The 16496-nt window shown below is 38.3% G+C and overlaps 1 protein-coding gene across 7 annotated transcripts in view; it reads left to right on the top strand.

The window, feature by feature from the left end:
* The window catches only part of ARHGAP28 (Rho GTPase activating protein 28), a 212031-nt gene that overhangs the window by 112976 nt on the left and 82559 nt on the right, over nucleotides 1–16496 (top strand). For all 7 annotated transcript variants that reach the window (XM_027577187.2, XM_027577192.2, XM_027577186.2 and 4 more), the window contains one exon: nucleotides 6835–7052. In XM_027577187.2, coding sequence (XP_027432988.1) covers nucleotides 6835–7052 — 218 coding nt within the window. The remainder of the gene's footprint in view (nucleotides 1–6834; nucleotides 7053–16496) is intronic.

Raw genomic sequence — 16496 nt, 5'->3', positions numbered from 1 at the left:
AAATCTCCAACTTGGATTGTGTATTTGTCTGTTTTCCCCTCTGATTCGGTCATTTTTTTGCCTCATATTTTAAAACTCTGTTATTAGGTGGCATATACATTTATGATTACTGTTCCTCTTTGTTGAATTGGCCCATTTGAACTGACCCTCCTTAATAGATTTCTAATAATACTTCTTGTTTTAAAGTCCTCTTTGTCTAATTATATAGTTACTCTGGGTTTTTTGTTTTTTTTTAAGATTTTATTTACTTGACACAGAGAGAAAGAGAGCACAAGCAGGGGGAGCGGTAGAGGGAGAAGCAGGCTCTCAGTGGAGCAAGGAGCCTGGTGCGGGGCTCAGTCCCAGGACCCTGGGATCGTGACCTGAGCTGAAGGCAGACACTTAACAACTGAGCACCCAGGCACCCCTCTTTTTTTAAAGATTTTATTTATTTATTTGAGAGAGAGAGAGAGAGCACCAGCAGGGGAGGGGGGTGGAGAGGGAGAGGGAGAAGTAGACTTCCTGCTGAGCAGGGAACCCAACTCAGGGTAGATTCCAGGACCCCGGGATTATGACCTGAGTTGAAGGCATATGCTTAACTGACTGAACCACCCAGGTGACCCTCCCTCTGGCTTTCTTAAGGTTACTGTGTGTGTAGTATATCATTTTCCATCCTTTTACTCTGTCTTTATCTCTTTCATGTTTCTTTGTAGTTTCTCTGTATGTACTTTAGCTATATTGCTTTGATTTTTTTTTTTTTTAGTGACTGCTCAGGTATTATAATATTTACCTCTAATTTATCACAGTCTACTTAGAATAAATACTGCACTTCTTCATATAAAATGTAAGGATTTTGCAGCAGTATTATTCCATTTCCCTTCCTGTACAGCACTTTGTAATATTGTCAAATATATAACATCTACACATGTTACACCACTATCAATACAACATTATTTATATGGACTCATATAATTTTTATTGTGAAATAATTTAAAACTTACAGGAAAATTGCAAATACAATTTAAATAACTTTTCAAAATTTGGAACAATTTGATCATTTGAGAGTAATCATTTGCCAACCCCTATTATTCCCAGGATTTCTCCATGTAAAGTTACTCCTTTCATCTTTGTGATCAATACATATTTTTGTGGAAGGTTCTTTGAAACTGTAAATATCCCATTCTATATCAAGCTGTCAAATTATTTCTTTATATCAGAATGGGCTCCTGGTTTATTTAGTGTGTTTTTAGTGGGTTATCTTTCATCATCATTTATTTTGATGTTGAAAGTGTTCCATATTTGATATGGAAAACAGCTAGGGAATATATATGTATATGTGTGCCTATATATAGGTGTACATATGCATATATGTGTGCATGCTCACACATGTACATGTACAACTGTGTATACTTGTATATACAATGTAATGTATATGTACATACATAAACATTTACATCTATATTTCTATAAATAAAGACATTGAAATATATGAGTTCATATTTATATCTTCAATTCCAGTCTAATACCACTAGGTTAATTCCGCTCTTCCCTTTCCATATTTGTGACTCCCTTCTTAGAAGAAAACTGACTTCCATTATCGTAAACATATATATTTATTTGATCAGTCCCTCCATATATTATCAGTTTCCTCTCTTTTTCATGCTTGCCCTGCTCATCCCACTTGGGTTCCAACATCCCAGTCCACCCTGCTCCTCTGCATAAACACCTGCCTTGCTGTGCTCTATGGATTTAGGCTTTAAGACTTAATTTTGGGGGAAGAGGAAGGAGTCATATGTCTTTTAAAGAAGTCAGTATCTGCATTTTTATTTACACTACTTCTTTTTTATATATCCAGTCTCCATTTGATGTCTTTTCCCTTTAGCCTAAAGCGCTTCCTTTAGCATATATTACAGAGCAAGTTTGCTGGCAGTAAACTTGTTAGCTTTAATTCATGTGATAATGACTATTTTACCTTCGTTCTTGAAGGGGATTTTTGCTAGACGTATAATTATTGGTTGACAGGTTTTTATTTTCATTCAGGATGTTCTGAATGTCATCTTACTGTGTTCTGACCTCTGCTGTTTCTAATAAGGAGTCAGTGCTTTCACATTGTTGTTCCCCTGATGTAATCTGTTGTCTTTGACTGCTTTCAAATTTTCTCTCTCTTTGGTTTTCAGCAGGTTGTCTTTAAGGTGCTTAAGTGCAGTTTCTTTTGTATGTGACCTACTTGGTATTAGTTAAGCTAGCTGGTTTTTCAACAAAGTTTGAAAACTTTTGGACATTATTTCTTCAAATACTTTTTTTCTATACCACCGTCTGCCTTCTCTGAAAGTCAAACTATGTATATATTACAATACCTAACATTTCCAATAGGTCACTTGTGGTCTGTTTTAAATATTTTAAAATACTTTTCTCTCTTTCAGATTGGATTTCTATTGATGTAATCTTCAATTTTACCAGCCCTTTCTTTTAAAGTCTCTAATACACTGTTAAGCCCTTCCAGCAAGTTTTTTACTTAATACATTTTAATTTTAGTTCTATAATTTAAGTTTTAGTTCTTTTAGTTTCTTTTTTATATTTTTCATTTCTTTGCTGAAATTCTCTATTCATTCATGAGAATCTTTTCCTAAAAGTCCTTGTCCAACATCAGAGTCATCTGAGTCACTTTCTATTGATGACCTTTTCTCTTGCTAAATTAGTCCATTTTTTTTTGTTTTGCTTACATCCTAGCTATTGAAACATCTTTGATAATGTAATATTATAACACTAATACGTTTCAGAGACTGTATCCCATTATCTTCCTGTAAAGGGAGTTAATTTCAGTTCTAGCAGTTAACTTGGTTATACGCCATCTTTTCTGCTCTATGCAGCTTGGCTATTTATTTTAGCCTTTTGGAGGCTATTTTTCAATAGGATGCCTGGAGTTTCACATACACCTTTTTGATTTAATGTTTTGTCAAGGATTTGATGAGAGTTTATGCACAGATTTTGGAGCTCTCTGTGGTGTGGCTCCCTTCTAACAGGAATATGTTCCTCATTTTTCAGATATCCTAGTAATCCCATTACTCCATCCTCTGACTCTTGAAATAAGTAAGACTATGGTTTTCTGTTTGTGTTCTACACACTCTGTATAGTGTAGGGATTGGAAGATGACCTCAGCTGAAAAGTTGTGTAGATGTAAATCTCACATAGTACATTTTCTTGAATCAAAATTTAATTATTTTTCACTTCCTGCCTACACTTGGTTCTTCTCCATTACCCTCAAATAGTTATTTTATGTACTTAGTTCAGAGTTCATAATTGTTGTACATAGAATTTTTATTTCTATACAAGCTACTCTACCTTTACTGGAAGACTTTATTCCCTTTTTTGTTATCTTTATCTAACAGCTATAAACCTGGTGGATTTTCAGTACAGAATAGTATGTATGATAGCTACAGTCATTTTTGAAAGTTGATGTTTTTCATTCATCATTTTCTGACTTAGAATAATTATATATTTCAACTGAGAATTAATTAATTCACAAATACTTGTACCTACTCTATGTAGGCATTGTAAGATGTTGGTGTTAGAGTTATAAACAAAGGCAGAAATGTTTCCTGCTCTAATGGAGTTTATAATCTAGGAGGAAAGAAAATAATTAATGAAATGATATAACTAGATGTATATTGGGAAAAAAATTATTTGAAGGGAAAACACACACCGCAGGATTAGGATGGGTAATAGTAGGACCTGACCTTGACTGAAGGGTTCAGGAAAAAAAAAGAAGACTTCATTGAGGGAGAAATGAATAAACTAAGATCTGAAAGATTGAATGGCCAATAATTAGGGGACCAAATAGAAGGATTGGCATGTCCAAAGGCCTTATAACAAAATATAGCATGGAGCTTTTGAGGAACAAATGTAAGCCAGTACTGCTAGAGAGAAGAGAGTGAAAAGAGCATGGTGACGAGCTGTGGACGGGAAAGTCAGCAGCTTCATGTCTTGTGGACTGTGTTAAGGGTTTTATTCCTTTTTTTTTAAAGATTTTATTTATTCATTTGAGACACAGAGATAGAGAGAGAGAGAGCATGAGCAGGGAGAGAGGCAGAGGGAGAAGCAGGCTCCCCGCTGAGCCAGGAGCCCGATGTGGGGCTCGATCCCAGGACCCTGGGATCATGACCTGAGCCGAAGGCAGACGCTTAACCATCTGAGCCACCCAGGCACCCCAAGGGTTTTATTCCTAATCCCAAGAGCAAGGAAGAACTGTGGTATTATTTTAGAAAAGAGCTTATACTTGCATTTGGAAAGGTCTAATTTAGTTACAATATGGAGAATGGATTGGAAGGGGAATCCAGTGGGAGGAACAGCTGGGAGGCTCCTGCAGTAGTTCAGGTGAATCATGATGGTACCTTGGACCAGGGTCAGAGCAGAAGAGATAAATAAAGTGGGAAATTTTTGAGAAATAACAAATTAATATCAAAAGGACTTGGTGATACTGGTTTTGATGTGTAAAAGAGGGAGATGTCAATAATGTTTCCTAAGTTTCATTGCTAATTAGATAGATGGATGGTGGGTTTCATTTACTGAAATGTGGAATACTGGAAGAGGTCTAGAGTTGGGAATGAAGAATATGTGTTCAGGTTTGAACATGTTGAGTTTGATATGTGATCAATAAAGTCAAGTAGATGTTGAGTAGGTAGTTGGATATATGGAGCTGAAATCCAAAAGAGTGTTCTATGTGGAAGGTATATATTTGGCAACTGGAGTGATGAACACGGGGTTGCAATTTCCATAATTTAGCAATGCTACAGGAGTAACACTGATTTCTAAGACATTTCTTTCCTATGGAGAATAGATATTCTACAGATTTCTGTAGTCGGAGTGCAAGGATTTAGACCATCCTCACCCCTAGCATATGTTAACTCCAATTACTCCTTCCTTCTTCTCTTTACTGTTTACAGAGGTGGAGGGAGGAAAAATTCCAATTTTTAAGACTTTAATATTAAACTATATTTGTAAATTTTGTCTTAAAAATGAAAATCTTATCTAAGGCTTAAGTAAAGGAAGATTTCAAAGTCACAGCTCACTAATTTAAAAGGTTTATTATTTTCGATTAAGGCTAGTAAGCTTATGTTTACCTTTGCATTTTCTATTAAAGGGGTAGCTTATAAAGGAAATGAATAATAGAAACAAGATGGTAGGGTAAAGATTGCCTAGCTAAGAAATTGAACCTGTAAAGTACATTTAGAAGTCTTTGTTCATATACCAGTGATGCAATAATGTAAGCAGAGTCCAAGAGTCTTAGACTAATGACTTGACAGGCTATTTATAAATCAGTCTAATCTGCTTTTTAAATAAATCACATTCAGGTAATGCCTGTTTAGCATAGTTCCCAGAAATGTATGTGTAGTGAATTTTCTGTTACATGATGTTGTTATTCTGAATTTTTAAAGTTATTTCTGCACATCTAATTTATAATAGCAATTAACCTTTATTATGATGAATTTCAAGTTTTTTAGTTGCCTTCTGAAAAAAAGGGAAGATTACCTAATGTTTAAAATTATAGAGAAAAGTAAGAGAATGAATATCTATTGAATTCATCCTCTGTTCCAGATTCTTTGCCATCTCTCATGAATAAATTGATAAAACAATCCTCATAGTCACCTGATACATCTTATTATTACCTCCATTTTGCTAACAGGACAGAAGCCTAGAGATATCTAAAAACTTTCCAAAGCCATTCACCTAGTAAATGGTTGCATTGGAATTTAAACCAGCATTTGAGTGATTAAAAAACCCTTTCCTGTACCACTAAGCCACTCTTTTTCTATTACAGTTTTAGTTTAAATATTCATATTTTATCATTGTTTGAGATTGGAAGTCCAGATATGGCTTATATTTAACTCTCTGGTGAAGAAAATTACCTTACTAAATTTTCCAATTAACCTTACTCTCCTAGAAAACACTTTAAAATTTGACTTATTTAAAAAATATCATACAGGGCACCTGGGTAGCTCAGTCAGTTAAGCGTGTGACTCTTGATTTTGGCTCAGGTTATGAACTTAGGGTCATGGGATCAAGCCCTGTGTCAGGCTCCGAGTGTGAGTGGAGCCTTCTTCTCTCTCTCTCTCTCTCTCTCTCTCCTTCTCCATCTGCCTCTCCTCCCACTCGCATGTACACGTGTGCTCTCTCTCTCTCAAATAAATAAATAAATCCTTAAAAACATATCATACGAATTTTTCATTCATTCCCATAGGCCTTTCCTACAATTACTCTGGGAAAAAGGATGGTCTCTTTATTTTAAATTCAGGTATAACTGACATATGACATATTAGTTTCAGGTGTACAATGTAATGATTTGATATTTGTATACGTTGCAAAGTGATCATCACAATTAAGTCTAGTTTATATCTATCACCATAATTACAGATTTTTTTCCTTGTGATGACAGTGTTTAAGATTTACTCCTTAGCAACTTTCTAATATTGCAATACAGTATTATTAACTATTATTATCATCATGCTATACAGTATATTCCCATGACTTACTTATTTTATAACTGGAAGCTTGGACTTTTGCTCCCTTCACCTATTTCACCTACCTCCTACCTCTGGCAACCACCTGTCTGTTCTCTGTATCTATGAACTTGTGGTTTTTGTTTTGTTTTAAGACTTCACATAGAAGTGAGATCATATGGTATTTGTCTTTGTCTGTCTGATTTATTTCACTTAACATGCCGTCAGGGTCCAAGATCGCCTTAATATAGTGTTTATTGACACTTCCTATTCACTGATATGCACAGGCCTGTAGATATACACGTCATCTAATCAAATGCAGAATGTTCTAACCTTTTCTTGGTAATGTTATTTTCAGAAGGAGAACTTGAAGCAGAGTGGTTGCAAGACGTGGGTTTATCAACCCTGATCTCGGGTGATGAAGAGGAGGATGGCAAAGCCTTGCTCTCTACGCTGACTCGAACCCAAGCAGCTGCAGTGAAAAAGAGATATAACACTTACACTCAAACCATGAGAAAAAAGAACAAGCAATCTGTTCGGGATGTCAGAGACATCTTTGGAGTCAGCGAATCTCCTGTAAGTAATAATCATGGCTCAAAATTTTGACTTGATTAGGGGCCGGGGGGGAACATGAAGAAAATAATAGAAAAAGCTGGTCATCCTGTCTCTTCTAGAGAAAACTAAAGCAGACAACAGAGTGCAAAATTTTACAAATTTGAAACTTAAGTGGTTATTTCTTATCCCCCCTGTAGCAGTTTCCCTCAACGCTAAATTTATTCCCTTCTTTGTTGAGTTGAGAATAACTTATTTGGTAATGGAGCACATCTCTATGGCTGGGATACACAGAGACTTTACTTAAATCTAGCACTGGGTGGAAATTCTGTGGACAGGCAAAGGACTCCCAGAGAAGTGGGTCCAAAGTATTCTAAGCAAGGGGTAAAAAGTGAAAGGTACCAGCATTAATTAAGTGGGCAAGAGAATGATTCAGAAAACCATAAGGAAGGCATCACATGTTTTCTGAGAAATTGCTGGTTGAAATTCCAGCTCACCCTTAGCAATTCAGTGACCACAATTTTACTTCTGAGGCTCTTAGTCATGTTCTCCTATTGCTCTGTTTTACTACTAGCTCTACTCATTTATTCCTTCACTCATTGCGTCATTGAAATAATTGAAATCAGTAATTGCATCAGTGATGCAACCAATATTACTGGATACATTCTCTGTGCAAGATCCTATATTAGGTTCTATGCAGATAGGATTCTTGGAACTTTAGGGATATATAGAAAAAAAAGAAACTTGATATTCTGTAGTTACAGATACAACTATCTGGGGCAAGTTAGTTAATCACTCTGATTTATATTTCTTATCTGTTTAATGTGATATCAATAATGACATAAATTAAAACTTCAAGGATATTGGGTAGCAGGCTTGGTTGAAGGCACCCTCATATTTGAGTTACTTTAGGTTATCTGTAAGTCATATCTTTTAGATATATTAATCACACAGTTGCCAGAGTAGCTCATATTTCCAAGTTAACCTTTGCGTTTGTGCTAATAATGCCCTAAAATAGCACTGTCCTTTAGAGCTTTCTAGTGATGGAAATGATTTTGTGCTGTCCAAAGGGACAGCTAGTGTGTGTCCAGTATGTAGCTAGTGTGAATAAGGAACTGAATTTTTAATTTTATTTAATCTTAATTGATTTAAATCTAAATTGCCACATATGGCTTGTAGCTAATGTATTGAGCAGTACAGTTCTAGAACCTTCCATTGTACAAAATTATGTACCTGAGGCAGTGCATTTTTAGTTCTGTGCTGTTTCAACTTTCATCCTAGTTGAAACCTGTATCTTTGTGGAGGGCAGGATTTTCTATAGCTGTAATTGAGTAAAAGTGACACCCACAGCTTGAGGCAAGGGCTTCAGCCATGTGAGTCCTGGCCAAGATGCCTGTCAAAGAACAGGTTTACCATGCTGGTTTAAATTCCCTTGGTCGTTTCACATTTATCTCCCAGATCGTTTCAAGAGATTCCTAAGAACTTGGTCTATATGCTTCCTTTCCCATTTCTGTTTCCAGCTACTTTGGACTAAGATTTTTGCTCTTCCCTAGCAAACTGCAAAACAGTAGAGCATCTATAGCTTCCCTGAATCCTGCAGGTACTCAAGAAGATGCGTACAATGCATCTTTAGGTTTCCTAATACTTTGGACTTCTAGTCACATAGAAACAGCATTCCTCCCTCTTTTACTTAGACCCTCAAGTGTCTCAAGGGAAATATAAAGTGGGCACTTTTCATTGGGCCTTTAAGTGTAAAAATAAATGAAGAGTGTCTTACTTTTCCATAACATGCAGGTGTAGGAAACTGGGTTTAACTCCAGCAAAGGCAGAGAGAGGACCACATTTGTGGTAGGCAAGGGGAATGGCCCTGGGCACTCTTTCTCCTGCCCATCTTCCTCTTCTCCCTTCCACTCTTGCTGCTGAAGCCATGTTCCAGAGTGAATAGAGAATGGGTGTGCAGCAGGGAGAGTGGTTGTGGGTGAAGGGAAGTCCATATATTCCAGGGAGTAGAGATCTTGAGCTATACTGAGAAGTGCAGCATCTGGAAGTCAGTGAAAGCCTGGCATTGTATATGCGTGTTCAGAATTCAGATTGTTCTTCATCAAAATATAAAAAGCCACATAAAGCTAGCCTTTAAAAAAAATATGGTAGGGCTTTCTAGGGAAGATGGTGGAAAAGTAGGGGACCCTCGTTTCATCTGGTCCCAGGAATTCAGCTAGATATCTGTCAAATCATTCTGAACCCCTATGAATTCAACCTGATATCTAAGTAAAGAATTCCTGAAATTCTACAAATAGAAAAGCAACCACTTTTTGTAAGGTAGAAAGTGCAAAGACGTGAATCTGAGGGGATATATCAGAAGATAAACCACGGCGGGGAGTTATCCTCTGTAAGCCAGCTACTAGAAAGTGATATAGCTGCAGAGTTCAAAATCAGAACTTTTAGAAGTCTGCTCCAGTGCCTGAAAAGTGCTCAGGTGGTGAAGCAGGGCAGAATCTTAGGTGGGACAGTGTGGTCTCAGGATCCCCAGGATCACAGAAAGAATGGGGGTGCCTGAGTGTGGCAGAGTTCCCCAAGCATTGGAGCCAGGAAGCTGGCTACAATCAGCCAACCTGGGAGTGGGATCTCAAGCTAGGCATTGCCATAAACCAGGAACCACAGCACAGTCCCATGACTGCTCTCTAAACAGGAGTCCAGTAAGTGACAGCCACTCCAACACTCTGCTCCGTCCCCTGGGAGGAGCGGCAGGGGTTCTTGCAGGATCAGGCAACTGCTCCCCAAGCGGGGGCCCAGCGAGCAGGGGGGCCATGATGAGACCACCCCCGCCCCAGGAGGATTTGTTTGGGTATGCACCACAGGAGTCTGCACAGTTTATTGCACACAAAAGGGATTGACTGCTTGTCCCTGAGGGTGCACTGAAAAGTGGGGGCCGTGATCATTCAGCAGATCAGCACACTGCCATTTTTACTTTTTTTTATCCTCTAAAGCAGTGCAAAAAGCCTTCAGGGAACAAAAGTCACATAGAGCAACCCGAAGCAGCTTACACTGAGCTGGCTGCCTGGCAAGGGGTGGTACCACTCCGCCCAGGCAAAGACACCTGAGAATCAGTGCAACAGGCCCTTACCCCAGAAGTCCAGCAGGAATGTCAGGCAAATGCCAAGTTTATGGATCACACAGAACTGAAAAACTCCTGTGATAGGGGAAAATAGTATATAGAATTTGAGGTTTTTTTTCTCATGAGTCTTTTCTATTTCATTGTAAATTTTTCTTTCTTTTTTTCCTTTTCAGCTAGTTTCTTATTTCATCAACTCTGTTTTTAAGGCTTTTTTTAATTTTAATTTTTACATTTATATTATTATATTCTTCATTTTTGGCTTCATTTCACTGTATTCAGTTTTATTTGTGTGTGTGTGTGTTTGTGTGTGTGTGTGTGTATGTGTGTGTATTTATATGTTTTTCTTTACAATTTTGGGATTTAGTGTCTTCTAACCAACAGACCAGAATACACCCAGGATCAAGTGGATTACCCTGTTTTGTCCACCTGTGAGATAATATTCTCTCTTTTTTCCCTTTTTTTTTCTTTTCTTCTTTGGTTTCTGACCTCTGCAGATTTATCTAGTGTGTATTTCACTGGGTCGTGGTTGATATTTTTTATTTTGTTCTCTTGTTCATCTGTTCTTCTCTGGACAAAATGACTCGAAGGAGAAGTTCACAACAAAAGGAGGAACCAGAGGTAATACTCTGCCATAAATCGAATCGATATGGATATAAGAAAATATCAGTCCCAGAATTTAGAATAATAATTATAAAGTTACTAGCTAGGCTTGAAAAAAGCATAAAAGACACTAGAGAATCTCTTAGTGCAGAAATAAAATCTAATCAGGTCAATATTAAAAATGCTTTAACTGAGATGCACTCTGAAATGGATGTTTTAACAGCTAGGGTAACTGAGGCAGCTGAGAGAGTCAGTGACAAAGAAAACAAAATGATGGAAAGGAAGGAAACTGAGGAAAAGAGAGAAAAACAAGTAATGGACCATGAGGGGAGGCTTCAAGAAATTAGTGATGCCATAAAGCGAAACAGTATTAGAATTATTGGGGTCACAGAGGAAGAAGAAAGGGGGGGAACAGAAGGTATATTTGAGCAAATCATAGCTGAGAACTTCCCTAATCTTGGGAAGATTATTCAAGGTATTCAAGTCCAAGAGGCACAGAGAATCCCCCCTCAAAATCAATAAGTATAGGTCAACACCCCGACATATATAATAGTGAAGCTTGCAAATTTCAGAGATAAAGAGAAAATCCTGAAAGCAGCTCAAGACAAGAGGTCCTTAATGTACAAGGGTAGAACATTAGACTGGCAGCAGACCTATCCACAGAGACCAGGCAGGCCAGAAAGGGCTGGCATGATATATTCAGGGTACTAAATTTTAAAAAAACATGCAGGCAAGAATACTTTATCCAGCAAGGATGTCATTAAGAATGGAAGGAAAGATAAAGAGCTTCCAGGACAAACAAACTAAAAAAAGGGCCTCTGGGTGGCTTAGTCAGTGAAGCATCTGCCTTTGGCTAAAGGTCATGATCCCAGGGTCCTGGGATCGAGCCCCGCATCAGGCTCCTTGCTCAGTGGGGAGTCTGCTTCTCCCTCCCCCTCTGCTTGCCACTCCCCCTGCTTGTGCGTGCTCTCTCTCTGTCAAATAAATAAAATCTTAAAAAATACAAAAACCAGCAACTAAAAGAATTGTGAGCACTTAAACCAGCCCTGCAAGAAATATTAAAGGGGATCCTGCAAGCAAAGAGTGAGCCCAAAAGTAACAGACCAAAAGAACCAGAGAGTCTACAGAAACAGGGACTTTACAGGTAATAAAATGGCACTGAACCCATATCTTTCAGTAGTTACTCTGAATGTAAATGGGCTAAATGCACCAATGAAAACCTCTGAAAGGGTATCAGATTGGATAAAAAAGGAAGACCCATCAATATGCTGTCTATAAGAGACTCATTTTAGACCCAAAAGCACCTCCAGATTGAAAGTGAGGGAGTGGAGAACCATTTATCATGCTAATGGACACAAAAGAAAGTTTGGGGGCATCTGGGTGGCTCAGTCAGTTAAGCAGCTGCCTTCAGCTCAGATCATGATCTTAGGGTCCTGAGACTGAGCCCCACATCTGGCTCTCTGCTCAGTGGGGAGCCTGCTTTTCCCTCTTCCTCTGCCTGGTTGTTCCCTCTTTCTCTCTCTCTTTCTGGAAGAAATGGATGCATTCCTAGAAACATTTAAACTACCAAAACTGAAATAGGAAGAAATAGAAAACCTGTGGCAAGTGCCAGACTTCAAGCTCTATTACAAAGCTGTCATCATCAAGACAGTATGGTACTGGCACAAAAACAGACACATCGATCAATGGAACAGAATAGAGAGCCCAGAAATGGACCCTCAACTCTATGGTCAACTAATCTTCAACAAAGCAGGAAAGAATATCCAATGGAAAAAAGTCTCTTCAACAACTGGTCTTGGATAAATTGGACAGCCACATGCAGAAGAATGAAACTGGACCATTTTCTTACACTATACATAAAAATAGACTCAAAATGGATGAAAGACTTAAATGTGAGACAGGAATCCATCAGAATCCTAGAGGAGAACACAGGCAGCTACCTCCTTGACCTTGGCCACAGCAACTTCTTGCAAGACTCATTTCCAAAGGCAAGGGAAACAAAAGCAAAAATGAACTACTGGGACTTCATCAAGATAAAAAGCTTCTGCACAGCAAAGGAAGCAGTTGACAAAACTAAAAGGCAACCTATGGAATGGGAGAAGATGTTTGCAAATGACATATCAGATAAAGGGCTAGTATCCCAAGATCTATAAGGAACTTATCAAAGTCAACACCCAAAGAACAAATAATCCAATCAAGAATTGGGCAGAAGACATGAAAAGACATTTCTCCAAAGAAGACATTCAAATGGCCCACAGACACATGAAAAAATGCTCCACATCACTTGGCATCAGGGAAATACAAATCAAAACCACAATGAATACCACCTGACACCAGTCAGAATGGCTAAAATTAGTAAGTCAGGAAATAACAAATGTTGGCGAGGATGTGGAGAAAGAGGAACCCTCTTACACTATTGGTGGTAATGCAAGCTGGTGCAGCCACTCTGGAAAACAGTATGGAGGTTCCTCAAACAGTTGAAAATAGAGCTACCATATGATCCAGCAATTGCACTCCTGGGTATTTACCCCAAAGATACAAATGTAGGGATCCGAAGGGGTACATGCACCCCAATATTTATAGCAGCAATGTCCACAATAGCCAAACTGTGGAAAGAGCCAAGATGTCCATCGACAGATGAATGGATAAAGAAGATGGGGGATATATACACAATGGAATATTATGCAGCCATCAAAAGGAATGAGATCTTGCCATTTGCAATGACGTGGATGGAACCGGAGGGTGTTATGCTGAGTGAAATAAGTCAGTCAGAGAAAGACATGTATTATATGACCTCGCTGATATGAGGAATTTTTAACCTCAGGAAACAAACTGAGGTTTGCTGGAGTGGTGGGGGATGGGAGGGTTGGGAGGGATGGGGTGGCTGGGTGATAGACATTGGGGAGGGTATGTGCTATGGTGAGCGCTGTGAATTGTGCAAGACTGTTGAATCACAGATCTGTACCTCTGAAACAAATAATGCAATATATGTTAAGAAAAAAAAAAAGAAGAAGAAGATAGCAGGAGGGGAAGAATGAAGGGGAGTAAGTCGGAGGGGGAGACGAACCATGAGAGACGATGGACTCTGAAAAACAAACTGAGGTTTCTAGAGGGGAGGGGGCTGGGGGGATGGGTTAGCCTGGTGATGGGTATTAAAGAGGACACGTTCTGCATGGAGCACTGGGTGTTATGCACAAACAATGAATCATGGAACACTACATCAGAAACTAATGATGTAATGTATGGTGATTAACATAACAATAAAAAAATTTAAAAAAAAAATAAAGCTACCGTATGACTCAGCAATTGCACTACTAGGTATTTACCCCAAATAAATAAGTTTAGTGACCTGAAGGGGCACCTGCACCCCAATGTTTATAACAGCATTGTCCACAATAGCCAAACTGGAAAGAGCCAAGATGTCCATTGACAGATGAATGGATAAAGAAGAAGTGGTATATATATACAATGGACTATTTATTACTCAGCCATCAGACAGGATGAATACTTAACCATTTACATCGACGTGGATGGTGTGCTGAGTGAAAGAAGTCAATCAGAAAGATAATTATATGGTTTCACTCACATGTGGAATATAAGAAACAGCGTAGAGGATCATAGGGGAAGGGTGGGAAAACTGAATGGGAAGTCATCAGAGGGGAAAAAAACACGAGAGCCTCTTAACTATAGGGAACAGACTGAGGGTGGGTGGAGGGGAGGTGGACGGGGAGATGGGGCAACTGGGTGATTGACTTTAAGGAGGGTCATGATGTGATGAGCACTGGGTGTTATATGCAACTGATGTAATATTTAACTCTATATCTGAGACTAATGATATACTATGTTAGTTAATTGAATTTAAATTTAGTAAAATAAATGGTATATATACCATATATCAGGCCTGGTAAACATCTTCACAGATTTTCTTCCTAAAAAATTCAGCATCTGTTTCTGCAAGTGGACTTGGAAGTTTCTTAAAAACATACCTAAACTTTTTAAGTTTCCTGTCTGAATTTGACAGCATAAATACCAATTCCTCTATCCCTCCTTCTCTTGCCCAAGTATCTGTCCTGGTCTGTCTCTTTGTTTGCTTCTGTCCTTCTTCACTTCCTCCTTCCTTCTGTGTGTGTGTGTGTATTTGTGTGTGTTTCACTGTCTTCCCCCATCCTCCATCGTCTCCTACTGTTTCTTTCTTTCTTTGTCATTTACATACAATAATAGAACCATCACGCTAAAGTTTCCCTTTCCCTTTCTTAATGAAGATTTAACATCATGAGTTTCATGAGGTAAGTTTGCATTAATCTTAGACATATGAATCTGATCCAGTATACTTACCTAGTGAAGATATAAATTCAGTAATTTAGAAGACAGAGAGGTAGATTATGCTAGTCTTTTCTTAATTTTTTTGCACATTGAATCCCATGCTTGGAATAATTTTCCTCCAGAATTTTGGAAATACTTGTCCATTGTCTTCTCTTGTGCACTGTTGGCTGTGGGGAAGCACAGTATCTCTACTGACCTCATTCCTTTATATGCCAATGTGGAAGCCTTTTGAACCTTATGTTTATTGTTGGAACCTTGCATTTTTACCAGTTTTACCTTTTTACAACCTCCATCCTAGTCCCTGCTATGTGAGTTCTTTCAGTATGAGCACTCAGTCATTCTTTAGTTCTATATATTGTCTTCTAATATTTAAAAGCAGTACTTACTCCCTTCTTTTTCTTCTTTATCTCCTTCTGGAACTCCTGTTAGATGACTGTTGCATTGTTTGGATTGAACCTCAGTGTCTCTTAAATGTTCTCTTGTTTTCCAAACTTTATTTGTGTGCGTGTTTGTTCTGCATTCTTGCCTATCCCTTTAACTTCTTTTTTTTTTTATAACAATAATTTGGTCATGGTGGTATCGATATTTCAGCCTTTCGTTAATTTTAAGAAAAAATTTTAAAGATTTTATTTATTTATTTGAGAGAGAGAGAGAGAGAGTGAGAGCAGGGAGGAGAGGGAGAAGCAGGCTCCCCGCTGAGCAGGGAGCCCGATGCGGGACTTGATCCTAGGACCCTGGGATCATGATCTGAGCCGAAGGCAGACGCTTAACCAACTGAGCCACCCAGGCGCCCTAATTTTAAGAAATTTAACAGTCACTTTGTTAATTTCCTGAAGCCTCTCCTTCCCCTGACTTCCTCTGTATCTTAGCCATCTGCTCTTTTTTCACACTCTTGAAGGTACTGAATTAAACCTTAAATTCCAAGGTGGTCTTCTTTTCCTTGAATTACTATTTTCTTCAGGGTCCTCTGTTTATTTTTGGCATCACTACATTACTGTTCAGTTCATTTTGATCTTTGGGTGTTGATTCCTATTTATTAATGGAGGACTAGGTTGATTGATTGATTGATTGATGAATATAGGTAAAGACTGCATATTTCCTTTGCAGTTATGTCGACTTAGTTTCTTGCCAAAACTCTCTTAGTGGATGCGGTCTGGGCCTGTGTGAGAGGTAGAGTGTGTCAGTCAGCTGTCACACTTCACTTTAAGACAAACAAATATGGTATCAACTCCAAAGTAATGATAATCCTAAAGAATTGTAATTTATTTGCTTTTCAGGCAAACCTAACTTCCCTTTTTATACTTCTGTCTATATTCTTTTAGAAGGCTCCAACGAAGGACAATTTTCTTTTTTCTTTTCTTTTTTAAAGATTTTATTTATTTAGTTGACACAGAGAGACACAGCGAGAGAGGGAACACAAGTGGGTCGGG

This window comes from Zalophus californianus, chromosome 14, assembly GCF_009762305.2.
Source record: "Zalophus californianus isolate mZalCal1 chromosome 14, mZalCal1.pri.v2, whole genome shotgun sequence".
In the NCBI taxonomy this organism is placed as follows: domain Eukaryota; kingdom Metazoa; phylum Chordata; class Mammalia; order Carnivora; family Otariidae; genus Zalophus; species Zalophus californianus.
This window is presented reverse-complemented; position numbering and strand designations above follow the sequence as displayed.